Below are 13,245 nucleotides of genomic sequence, written 5' to 3' on the forward strand. Positions count from 1 at the left end.
AACTAGACACAGAGTTGCTTATATATGTTATGTTCAAAAGGAATGCATGCGTTGTTTGTCGGAACAAAGCTGGTTGGGCAGGCAGGTGACTTTGAATTACGTTGTACATAGTCCATAATTAAACGAAAATGTGCCCATCCCTTTGCAGTACTTAGCCTTAAGCCTCCAGCATCTTCTATTTTTACATTATTTTACCATTTTTTAGTACTGGTATGACAGTTATTTTGTATTTTATAATAATAGCTGTGTGAAAATATCACATGTTTAAAAAAAATATTTGTAATAGCATATTTTAAATAATTCCCAAGTTTCTATAGTTTGGTAACTGGTAAAATCCAATACAAAAGTTATAAAACAACAAGTTTTGAATGTTTAGAACTATAGACTCAAACATCCCCCCACTCCCTATAATGGGCATATTTACTAAAGTGCAGGTTTATAGAAGTGGAGATGTTGCCCATAGAAACCAATCAGATTCTAGTTATTATCTTCTAGAAGGTCCTAGATAAATGATAAGTACAACCTAATTGATAGCTATGGGCAACACTTCCACTTCTATAAACTCACAAGTTAGTAAATATACCCCTTATAGTCCGAGATAGAAACATGCAAAAATATATATAACTTCACTCCTGCCTGTATTTATGCTAACGGCCACATCTGATAACAGTTACATATTGCTGTCTCTTTGACCGTTTTTTGGGAAAATAACCGTATACAGGGCCTGATTCATTATGGATTGCAACTGTGATTACACATTCAATCGGCCGATTGTTGTGTTCTGCGCATGTGTATGCATCGTGGTGCGCGTGTGCGAACCGGCCACTGCGATCGGGACTGCGATCGTAGAGACTATGCCGACCCATCGCAGAGTGAGTGACAGGAAGTGCTGTTTGTGAGTGCTGATGTGGGGGTGGTCGGCAAAACGCAGGCGTGCCAGTGTGTTTGAATGACATTGCAGGGGCGTGTATAAATTATACACTGCGATGACATACGCAGCTCGAGTACACAGTGCATGTGATGAAGTTAGAAATTCCTGAGTAAGGTCAGAGCTTGTGCAAGTTTGCGGGAGGCTCCATGTACTCTATATTATCAATGGTTTTGCAGTCCTGCAAAACATTACGGATGTGTGTAGGGTAAAGTGGACATCCTTATGTTGTGCTGCAATGGCATAGCGGTCTCAATGGATTAGCACAGTTAGACTGCATGCTTAACCGCGAACGCAGTTGCGATCTGTAGTTAATCAGGCCCACTGTCATTATAGAATGCCTGGAACTAGACCTGTAAAGTACTGTATGAGTTTAAATAAAATTCTATACATTTCTAAACATTAGTTTGAGACCAATTTCCATTAGGTACAGATCTGGGGGTATATTTACTAACAGTTAATTTTAATCGATTTTGATGAATTTAAAATCTATCAAAATCTTTCAAAACCCATCAACATTGATGTTGTTTTTCTGGCGCTAAACCACACATTTACTAACAGAAAATGTTTGATTTTTTTTTAAAGAACTAGTAAATGTGTGATTTAGCCCCAGCGACACAATGTCGATGTTGAATGATTTTGATTAATTTTAAATCGATTAAAATCAATCTTAATTAAATATGCCCCTTGGTGTCCATACAATTGTGTTAAAGCACATGCTGTAAAGTAGAAGCACATACAAGGCCTATTTCTCTGTCACTACCCACATATGTTATTCTCTACCACACCTGATCAGACTCTCCCACGGCCTGCAAATATTTTAACGCTCTTAAAAACCCTCACCTCTTTATTCAAAGTTACTCTACTCCCTAGTATACTAGCCCATAGTTCACTCTCCCAACTGTCCCAACCTCTAATTTGAGCCACACTCACTAGTCTTAGTTCAGCTGTACAGTTTTCCAATTAGGTCAATTTTTCTATGAGCAGGACCCCCTCTAACAATTTTCATGTCTGTATTTTGTCTGCCCTCTACAGTATGTCCATGTTTTATGTATATCCTTTTATACCCACTGTCCAGTGCTTCATAGCACTGTGTCTCCATACAAATTAATGACAATAATAATATACATATCTCATGGAACTCCATGACAAATGTTATATTGTTATCATTTACAATAGTGTTAAAGTATACTTTTTTTCACATTTCTTCTGATGATTTAATATGCATACCCACCACTTTATTCATGTTTATTTGCTTGACTGAGTCTGAATCAAACCCAAATTTGTAAATGATCTTGTCAGAATTTATGATTTATACAAATTTAAAATTTAGCTCTTTCAATGTAACTGCCTACTAATTGTCCAAATCATATGAAGTCATGTACAGAAAATGTGGCTAATACAAAGAGCATATGGTTGGCATTGGACAGTAGTCGACACAAGATTTATATGTTGGGCTGCATATGTTTAGTGATGGGCTAAGGCTGACATGAAAGTACTAAACTGGGCACATGGCTGTACTGTATATAGCAGGCTTGTGACTTCTAGGCACATATATGTGGTAGATGTTGATCTTTAAAGTATGAGTACATGGTTATTATGCTTGATTATGATGGAAACAGGTCTGTGTAAGTGGTAGACATCAAGAAAAATTGGGAAATAGTAACAGCAGATCCTGTACTGGGCAAATCCATCCGTAAAAAACATTTGATTGCATACAGGAGAGGACCTAATCTGCGAGATTTACTGATGCGGCCTAATATGTCCTTAAGGGATGAGAGTGAAAGCTGGTTATCTACAACTAAAATGGGGTGCTTTCGATGCCTAAATTGCATGACCTGCAGGAGTATGAATGCAGGAAGTTTTTTTTCTCACATCCACATAATGGGCGAAAGATTGCCATGAAACATCGACTCACATTCATGTCGGACTTTGTGATTTATATGCCCATGCTCACTGTAGTATGTGGGCAAAACGGTTTGTCCGTTTCGTGAACTAATTGCTAATCATCGTTCATCTATTAGATTGGCTCTAAAATCTGGTAACTCCGATAAACCAGTAGCATGACATTTCGTGCAAAACCACCATCAACTAGCTTCACTATGCTGCATGATTATTGACAGGGTGCATCCACCACAGAGGGGTGGTGATAGAGTGATAATGCTTCTATGTAAGGAAGCCCAGTGGATATACAAATTGGATACAGTTTGGCCAAAAGGCCTGAATGAATTTATGCATCTGAATATCTTTTTGTAGGGGGCACTCTCAGATATGACTATTCAATGTGGTTTTATTGACCAATTCTGGAATTTTTTGCAGTTTATGATTTTTAATTTTTTTTTTAATATTTCTCTCTCTCTCTCTCTCTCTCTCTCTCTCTTTATATATATATATATATATTTTTTTTTTTCACTATTTTGTTCACTAATTTTTTCACAAATTTATCAACTTTTTATAGTCGGTGTCCTAGTTGTCCATTTTACTATAAATAGGGATCTATGTATGTGTATCTGCATATATTTGTCCATATGTATTAAGTAACATATGTTATGGTTAAAAGAGATATAAGACATATGCATTTCTCTGCTATATATTGGATATTATTGTTAAGATACATCTAGATGGTAGTCCTGTGATATATATCCCATGAAGTTACCATTCCTCTTGGGATTATGTTAAGTGGAGTATTTGTTTGCTCTATATACATGAAACCTTTGTACTTTATCCAAGGATCCGTATGTTATGTTTATCGTTACCTAGCAATCACGTGTTCACGTGATGAGTTTGTTGCCAGGTTATGTGTTTATAAGTGATGCACTCATAGTGCGACCTGACACCCAGATTGCGGTGGTGGCCGGGTGATTACGTGGCATGGATAGCCGCGTGACCCGTGTCTCCTATGAGTTGACCGGAGCAACCCATGTGACCGGATGACAGATGATGCGCTTTTAGGAGCATGCGGTCCATCTGCATGGCACAGTTAACAGGTGTTATGCGGTGTTTGCTAGGGTGTTTATACAAACAACGGATCCTGTATATGCACTGGATTGATTCCAGGTATATTGAGTATATGATAATTATCTATTCCAGTACTCTTTGCCAGCTTCATGTCCATGTTTTTTATGTTGCATATGTGACCTTTTGGGGGTTGGGTGACGGGTATTTATGGCTTGTTTGGGTAATGATTAATTGTTCCTTGACAAAGGTCCTGTGAGGACTAAAACATCGGTGAATACTTTTTGATGTGATGGAATAAATAATTTTTTATACTTTGATGAACAGTCTGGTGAGTGCACCATTACATTTTATTATATCATTTATGGCATACAGATTTTCTCCTACACCAGTGATTTGTGGAGCACCCCACCAAGATGGCTATTCCTAAGTGTGTGTGGACACATTAGGAATCTCTCTCTCTTTCTATATATATATATATATATATATATATATATATATAAAATTTTATTATAATTGGGGACATCATCTGCCCTAGATCCTAGCTTACAAATGGCAGAAGATGGTACCTCAACAAATTATATTGCTCACTACAGATACATGCATGCCACAAGTATAACTTGCATGCAAAAACCAATCTATTTTATTTTTTTAAAGAAAGAGCATATTTATATGAGTGCAATACCAATATTCACGTACTGTAAGAAATTGCTGTGCGTGAATGAGAGTGAAATGGGCAGTTTATTGGGAGAAGTTTAAAAGAGGTAAACTTATTGGTCCAATATATTGGCCCAGGCTTATTAATGAAATTTTAATTTAGCAAGACATGTACAGTATAATAGACTCCAATGTGATTGAGCAAATAAGATGTACAAATGAATCATGTTTAACTCTGTTCCCTGTAGATCTTGCTGTTGTTAAATAGCTTTGTAACCTCCACCATTTAGTATGTGAGTAACATAATATTACACTTAGCAGTCACTGCGCCTCCGCCAGCATACATGTACCTTTCTTAAGTCCTTTACAACTCAACATTTAAATAGAGACACATGCACATTCTGTGTATTAATTTAAAATGTTACTGGTGATTGTGAGGAATGGACTTAAAAGAGATCCATTTGGATGCTGACATGATGGTACTGTACCTCAACAAAATATATATCTCACTACAGATACATGCATGCCACAAGTAATGCTACAATGCAAAAACCAATCAATTTTTTTATTTCGTCTTTACTTTAATTTTAATTTAATTTAATTTGTCTTTAGTACAAAGAACACTTAATGAATCCAGCCAATTTTAGAACTCTGTAAAAATGGAGGCTAAACAGTTAAAAGCAGAACCAAAAAATAAAATCAGAGGGATATGTCTGTTCAACTTCATGCATTTCTGTTGTCAAATTGGACAGTATATAGTTCAGTTACTAAAATAACAGGTGGATATGACTAATGAAAGGATATAGTTGGGTTGATAGCAATTATTTACCCATCTCTCAACTGAAGGGACTGTCCCCTTTTGATCCAAATTCTTCTGTCATAGGTTAAATTTTCTACAATGTATATATCTTAATTGGAGTACCTATTGTAATATGAAGCCATATAGACATATTAACAGAAACCCATATCAATATACAGTATTAACAATGAGCATCCATGTGTACTACATAATCCACCATGGAGTTGCATGAAATGTCAACAAGAATGTGCTACAATGGATTTATGACCAGTTCAAATGAGTTGTAATCTACCTATTAGTAAAAAATATTATTCAGGCTCACACTGATACTCCATCTTGTTTGGTACATGTCAGGTAGAAAGCAATTGTGTTTTTAAGTTAGGTTTTCAATAAATGGTTAATAAGTCAGTTGCATTATGCTCTTGTTTGTATGCACTTATCTTGAAGATGATTTGTAATAAAACCAAGATGTGATTCTCATAAGAGTATGGGTAAATGATGGTTGTGTGGGCTTATGACAGGATGTACAGCAGTTAAAAGCTACTACAACTGGAGTTGATGATGGCTTGCCGCACACTAGCGGGAATTTCAAACAGAGTAACATAATGTACAGTATTAGCAGGCCCTATAGGTGCAATATATTAATGTACCTCCTCTGTGACCCAAAATATATGGGTGCAATTCTCATAGAGAATCAGTGGTAGGTAGCGGTGCAGGCTTATACCAAGTTGTCTGGTAGTTAATAAATCCTTCGTCCTTGGTGTAAGTTGACTAAGCATCAATTTTGGTGGATTTGGTGTTTTCCTTCTAAATCCTGTTGTTTTTGCTATTGTGAAATATACTAAAGACAAACCTGCAGGGAATTAAAAAAATCTCTATTTAGAAGGCAATAGATGGCTAGATCATTTGAGTAAACATCAAATACTTTCCATTGACAGTAATACGAATTGAAGATTTACTAAGCATTGTGTTAGTAAAACCAATACAAACCATTGAAAAATCGCAACTCAATAGTACAAAAAAATAGACTAGCAAATGAGTAGTGGATTTGTATGTGGAAAGTCCTCCAATTCGCCCAGGCTTAATAATGATGACAATAAAAAAATGACATCTAAAAACTAACCTACTAACCACAAACACTACAGATACACAAAAACAGTGATAAGACTAAATAAAGACACCAGACAAAAAAATACAACAAACTTTAAAGAGACAACTAACAACACAGAAATACACAAGGCTACTAACATACAAAATCAGCCACAAAAACAAACTCCATCCATCCAAACTAGCTGGAACTCTCCTTTCTCCACAAGTGCCAACTCTTTCCACCTAAAACCAATACATTGCTCGTGTTTGGATAGCTTGGGGTGATGACACAATTGCATGTGATGCCTTCACCAATAGAGAACTGATAGAAAGTGTTTGCCATCTATTTGACAGCAGAGTCTATCATAAACTATCAATCCAACAGACTTTTAGGCAGAAAAAAATTATGGGTAACACCATCGAAAGACAAAAGACACTCAAAAATGATGGTTAATAAATACTGCATTTACAACCTCTAAAACGCTAGCAATGTCCAGCGATTTGGTGTAGAAGTCAAGCACGATTCTTATTAAATTTACCTCCTGGAATGAGGATCTATTAACTACCAGACAACTTGCTAGTCCCAAGGACCTGCAAGTGTGTGGCAAACCCTGAAACTCCAGACCGAGTAGTTTTTAACTGCTGGGTATCCTGTCATTAACCCACACAGTCATCATTTAACATACTCATATGATAATTGCATCTGCCTTCTTGGAGTCACTGAAGAGAGACACTAATTATATTGCACCAGCAATAATTCTGGTACTTGTCAAGATTTTGCTATTACAGTGGGATACTTCACTGGAGTCCCATGGTTCCACATGTGTGCGACAAACTATCATCACCACCAGTAATTTATTCCAAGTGTATTTGTGCAGTGACTTCTAATAAGGGCTTTTACTATTAATATCAGCATGACTTTATAATGAACTGCTGGAGTCTGAACATATGCTTTTTGTACCAATTTAATGTTACCTAAATATTCAAGTATGGTTATAGTTATTTTAAATTCTGATTCATGAAATTATATTTATTTTTAATGTCTGTTGCTTGCATTTATTTCTGTTTAAAAACATTGATACTTACAGTATGTTGTCTTAGATAAAATTTTTATTATAGCCACTAAATAACTTTGTGAGTATAGAAGTGCAGAATCTATTCTTTTGCTATTGGTATTGTGTTTAATACATTTATTTGGTCTCTGAAGTAGCCTGCAGCTTTACTATACCCCAAAATATGTTTGTATCAATGCAAAAGAAGCAGTTTTTGTGCTAAGAGCAATATATATTTATATTTCATAGTGTCTTAGACTACCAAGGTTTAATGGAGCAATATATTAATGGGATGCGGTTAAGATCCCAGCGGGCAGGATGCCAGATGTCGGTATACTGACGTCGAAGTCCGGACGCCTGTCAGAAAGCCGATGCCACGATCCCGAAGGGATCAAGATGCCGACGTCGGCATCCCGAACCCTGGCATCCCGAAGGTAAGTATACTAGCGTTAGCACAGGGATGGGAGGTTAGGATTAGGGACCTCCTGGGGTGGGTTATGGTTAGTGGAGGGTAAGGGTTAGGTAGTGGGGAGGGGGCGTTAGGGTTAGGCACCACTGGGGAGGGAGGTTAGGGTTAGGCACCACCCCGGGAGGGTTTGGTCTAGAGTTAGGCACCACGGGTTGAGGGGGAGGGTTAGGTTACTTACTGGCCCCTGTCAGAATATTGAAGATCATGGTATATCATACCGATTCTATATTAAGTATTACACAGAATAACACAGGAATTCCCTACCTACTAATACTCCAAGTTGTGTCTACACAAAAGCACACCAATTTCAGATAATGTCACAATTGTGTGGTTGGTAATACCACTTTCAGCCACTGAAAATTTAGGACTGATCCACATAAATCTAAACTGTTGACAAGTATGATGAATTTCTATTAAAAGGCAGAACATTTACCTCTATATATCGATATGTAATTGCACATTATTAATATATAATGTAGCATTGACTAGGCCAAGCCAGATTATCATATATACTGTATTAGTGTTTAATAACCTGTGCTACATGTACCTCCAAGGGTCGCCTCTTACAGATTCAATATCCTCATCCTGTTAAATGAATAATAAGATTTTACTATATTAGTAATGCATAAAACTTAACAAAAAATGTGATAGTACACACTTATATGTATTTGGGGCTACTTTGGATAAAATTACAAACATTAGGGTATTTGGCAAGAATTTGTTATTATGAGGTTACATGATACAAAATAATGAGAAACCCTCATGTATGTATGTATATATATGTATGTATATATATATATATATATATATATATATAAATATAAAATAAATTACAGGCTTAATCCACGGCACTCAACCATACATAATATATATACAAATAACAATTTTTTTTGCATTTTAAAGTATTGTTCTGTTTATATTCTGCACTTGCTCATCAATTTAACATGGGCAAAACTAAGATTTCAGACATACAGCAATAGAAATACACCTCATGAAAGCCTCTAAAATAAGGGTGCTCCATATAGCCCTTTAACAGAAATACTGTATGTTCAGTCCATAGGAATGTGTTCAAACATTGAATAGGGATTGTTTTATATGTAGTAGTTATATTGTAATAAATGCGTGGGCTTTCAATTCAGGCTTCCCATACCCTACCAGCGTCACAGAGACACAAATTGTCATCTGATCACTTGTTCTGTTACCTGAATGAACAGGTCAACAATTTGATCTTCATACATAGTTAAATTACATCACATATCTGGCCTTGTAGATAATGGACCATTTGACTGGATTCCAGTACATGTGAGCAGTTTTAAAATGTGAGATACCTATGGCTCCAACTGGGTTGGGTACAGGGACGCCAGCATTCTGACCACCGGCATCCCCACCGCCGGGATCTTAACTAAATCCCTGTGCCACCCTACGCTTAATAAGGTCATGGTAAGTGTAGGGTTGAATTATAATTACATATTATAACCTTTGTTTGAATACATCTAACAATACTTATAAAACAGAGCATCTCCTTGTCATAGAAGTACACTTCCATTAATTTACTGTTTGTGGCACAAAGGATTCCAGAACCATATTTGTTTTTACACTTAGTAATGTTTCAGGAAAATGTCAGCTACAGGAGGTGGTTAAATGAAAGATAGTAAAACCTTATTGCTTTCAGAATTTACAATAAAACTTTATTTTTGAATACATATGGAATACAGATGACAGGTCATGTGCATGTAAGTAATACATGTATGCTTTACACATGTAAAGCTACAGACAGGAAAAAAAAGTGCATATTATAGTGTGGATGGCAAAAGTTCAAAGCATTAGTCCAATACTACTGAGGCGGCCCCTGTACCAAATAGCTTACAGTCTGAATGTGTCCAAGATCCATAAATAAACAAAGCAAGCAGGTAGTAATGTACCAGACTTTTGACCACAGTGTGAATACTGTAACATACAGTATAGGTCCACATAGACTAGCAGTATTGTAATTGTTGCAACTTGTCTTTTTTAGTTCATATACTTGTGACTGCAGAGTAAATAATGAAGGTTGATGCACAAAGGAAGAAATAAGAATGTTTTTCTCAATCCAGTCTGATTTGGTTCAGGTTGTGGACTCCCATATTGGCACTAACAGGAAGCAGTAATGCATTTACATCAACTTCACACAGAGCAGAGATGAGATGAGTGAAAACAGCGTCCATGGCATGGGGAAACCTACAATAAAATACAAACATGGGTTTTTTCTATGCAGCATAATTTGGATAAATATATGTTTAAATATTCGAGACACAGGATATAAATGTCATTGATTATCTGTATCTCAGAGCAATCATTTACATTGACATAGTTACTTTGCCATAAATTTTTTTTAGTGATTTGGTTCAATACCTTTACTCAGTATAAAAAGCTTTAGAAAAAATGTATTCTTTCTTATAATATTAAAATAAGTTTATTAATTTGATTATTAGAAAAAAAAGTTAAGAAATGTAATAAAATTTAATTTATATGTGATATAAGCGATTTTTTATATATACTGTTGTATGTTACATACAATATTTACATTTTTTTTTTCAACAAATGGAACTGGATGAACAAATGTGAGCCCCCATGTATGCGCAGAAGAACAGAGCATGTGCTTCTAGATTTGGTGGTGCACATATTCATAGGTCCCTTATCCCTTATGTGTCCCCTGGCAACTGTATGGGCTGTCACAGTGGTATTAAAAATGCTACCACAGTTGTATTTTCAAGTGTTCCCTGCCTAGGTAGCCTGCAACCACTGCAGAGAACTTCAGAAAACAAGATGTCTGCATGTCATTTGTTTGTTTTGTTTTGCTACCATACTGATATTAGGGGTTCGTGTAATTAATGGATATTTTCCACTCTCCAGCAATGATTAGATGTTTTGAGCCTTTGACATCGTTTGCACACTGGTATGATTGCTGCTTCATTAAAAAAATAGTGGCCACTTTTAAGAAGGTAAATTACATAAGCACTTACAGTCAACTGCTCCAGAAAAGACAGTTTCATCTGTAAAAGGTAAGCAAATGTAAGGTTAGACATGTGCCCTGCATATATTAAAAGGATACATTGTGTTTATCATTACTAGTAATAATAATAACTAACAATAATATGGCTGAAATGGGTGAAGTCACATAGATGACATCATAAAGTTAGCATGCTGAACTGGAATTATCACCACTTTTGTATTAAGTTACAATATAAAGTATAGAATCCCCCACTGTGGAAGTGCAGTTGATGTCCCCTCATTGGGACTGGCTAACAATGTAACCATTTATGGTGTACTGTAGATGGATGGGGGAAATCACATGCAGACCACTATTTGGAATCTGTTTTTTATTAAATACATTTTAAAGATCAATTATTTTGTAAAGATCAATGTAATAATATAAGTGGTGAAATGTATACAAATATATATTTATTAATAATTTTGTTAAAAGTGTTACATTTAGGACAAATCATTAAAGGTCTTTCTCTATGAACATTACACTGTACAGATATGCATAAGGTGACTCTATTACTTCTTTTTATTGAACATAATTAATACTGTTATACAAAAATAGTATTTCTGAGAACTTATTGCCAATGTAAATATATGATTACTAAATTTACTGTAGTTAGTTGATTTATTACAGGGCTACTTACAAGCTGTAAGTTCTATACCGACACTTGCTACATTCCCATCTGAGGAACGATCATCTGATTTGGTGTCGGCACCACAAGTCTGTTCAGCATAGAAAAGACAGATAGGGAAATGTTAGGGCTCTTTACAAGTAGAGATACTTTTAAGTATATCACCATTTATATTCATGTGACATTACTATAAGACAAAGAGAAAGCAAAGAAGTAGGAAACACAAACTTCATAGCTTTTATCTAAGGATAGTATATGATAATTGTATATATTATCTAACATATATTTTTGCACTGGGCTAGGTGCAAATTCGTTTTTCTATAAAATGTTATAAAGTACTATGACCATCTATTACCAAATTCACTTTGCAGCACTGAAGGAAACCTCGTCATCCTCTATGTCCTAGTCCAATTTTTTCAAACCATAAAGGCTTTACAGTTCTTCCTAGCTACCCAATGGCTTGTAGGGAGTACATAGTGTGCTTGTAAATTGTATTTAAAGTTTTGATTTGTCAGTTAAATGCTAATTGCAGATTAATTCAGTACCATGACTCATTATTTCATAGTCATGGTTGTATCGAAGCCGGATGATTGGCTGAGACCAAATCTTTTAAGTTAATATCTGGCGACGCCATTTTGCGTCGCGTCTGATGATGCCATTTTGCGTCGTCATCACGTTATCATTGTGTACGATGCTATACTCCGTTATTAGCATCGTGAGTCTGTTTTGCTGCTGCATATTGTTGAAAGTCCAATCAAAACCTATACGCACATTAGATAATACATATAAAATATACAAGATGCAAAACGCACATTTGCGCTGTACATCAAAGCCTACAGATAAGCACAAAACACATACGCACAACGGATACTAGCGAAAGTACACAATATTCTCACACTCACACATGCACGCACTTATAAAAAGGTTCTCTCACATTAAGCTTAATATTAGAGGTTTTATTAGCAAATGCTTATGTTGTGAAATGTAATGTATATGATATTTAAGGTACAGAAACATAGTAGACATGTCATATTTGGTACCATTCTAAGTCCCTGCTTATTCGCAGATCTCCGGTTCTATCGGCAAGGAGATCGCATCATGCGCCCGCAAGTTTATGAATTATAGGGAGTTAGTGATTAGAATGTATACCTCTGTATGTAGTGTCTTTAGCCAGTTTAAACCAGTTCTTCAGCGGGAAAACCACACAAAGCAACTTCTGAGGAACTGGGACATACCCCTAGTGACACTGTATGACCTGACCTATGACCTGCATCGTACCAGAATGTCCAGGAGCAAGAACCAATGGAAATCTGTCAACTAGTTTCTTTGTTAGAGCTGAACACTGTAAGGTATATAACCTGCATGCTGATTCTAGTGTACAGCCATTCTCCTTGGATGACCACAGGCTTCTGGATTGACAACTGTATACTGGGACCAGTGCACATGCATATGTATCAGCTTGTACCTTGTAGTTTACTTGCTTTTTGCGCTAATTGTTTAGATCACAGCGAGTTATACTTTTTCTTGTAAGATATAACTTTTTGTGCTTTGGAACCACAATTGGATTGGAAAGCAATTATTTCAATTTAGCGACTTGAAGCGCTGATTAGCAACATTTAGGTATAGCGATTAAGGGGTAT

At 36.0% G+C, this 13,245-nt stretch overlaps 1 protein-coding gene across 2 annotated transcripts in view; it reads right to left on the bottom strand.

Annotated features, from left to right (window-relative positions):
• Positions 1 to 9,619: 9,619 nt before the first annotated feature.
• Positions 9,620 to 13,245, bottom strand: part of LOC148511533 (uromodulin-like) — a 30,255-nt gene continuing 26,629 nt past the window's right edge. For both annotated transcript variants that reach the window (XM_088442142.1, XM_088442141.1), the window contains 3 exons: positions 11,618 to 11,696; positions 10,952 to 10,981; positions 9,620 to 10,166 (listed from right to left, as the gene is read on the bottom strand). In XM_088442142.1, the coding sequence (XP_088298268.1) occupies positions 10,102 to 10,166; positions 10,952 to 10,981; positions 11,618 to 11,696 (174 nt within the window). In that variant the 3' untranslated portion in view covers positions 9,620 to 10,101. The remainder of the gene's footprint in view (positions 10,167 to 10,951; positions 10,982 to 11,617; positions 11,697 to 13,245) is intronic.

This window comes from Taudactylus pleione, unplaced genomic scaffold (genome assembly GCF_031769625.1).
Source record: "Taudactylus pleione unplaced genomic scaffold, aTauple2 ptg000305l, whole genome shotgun sequence".
Lineage (NCBI taxonomy): Eukaryota > Metazoa > Chordata > Amphibia > Anura > Myobatrachidae > Taudactylus > Taudactylus pleione.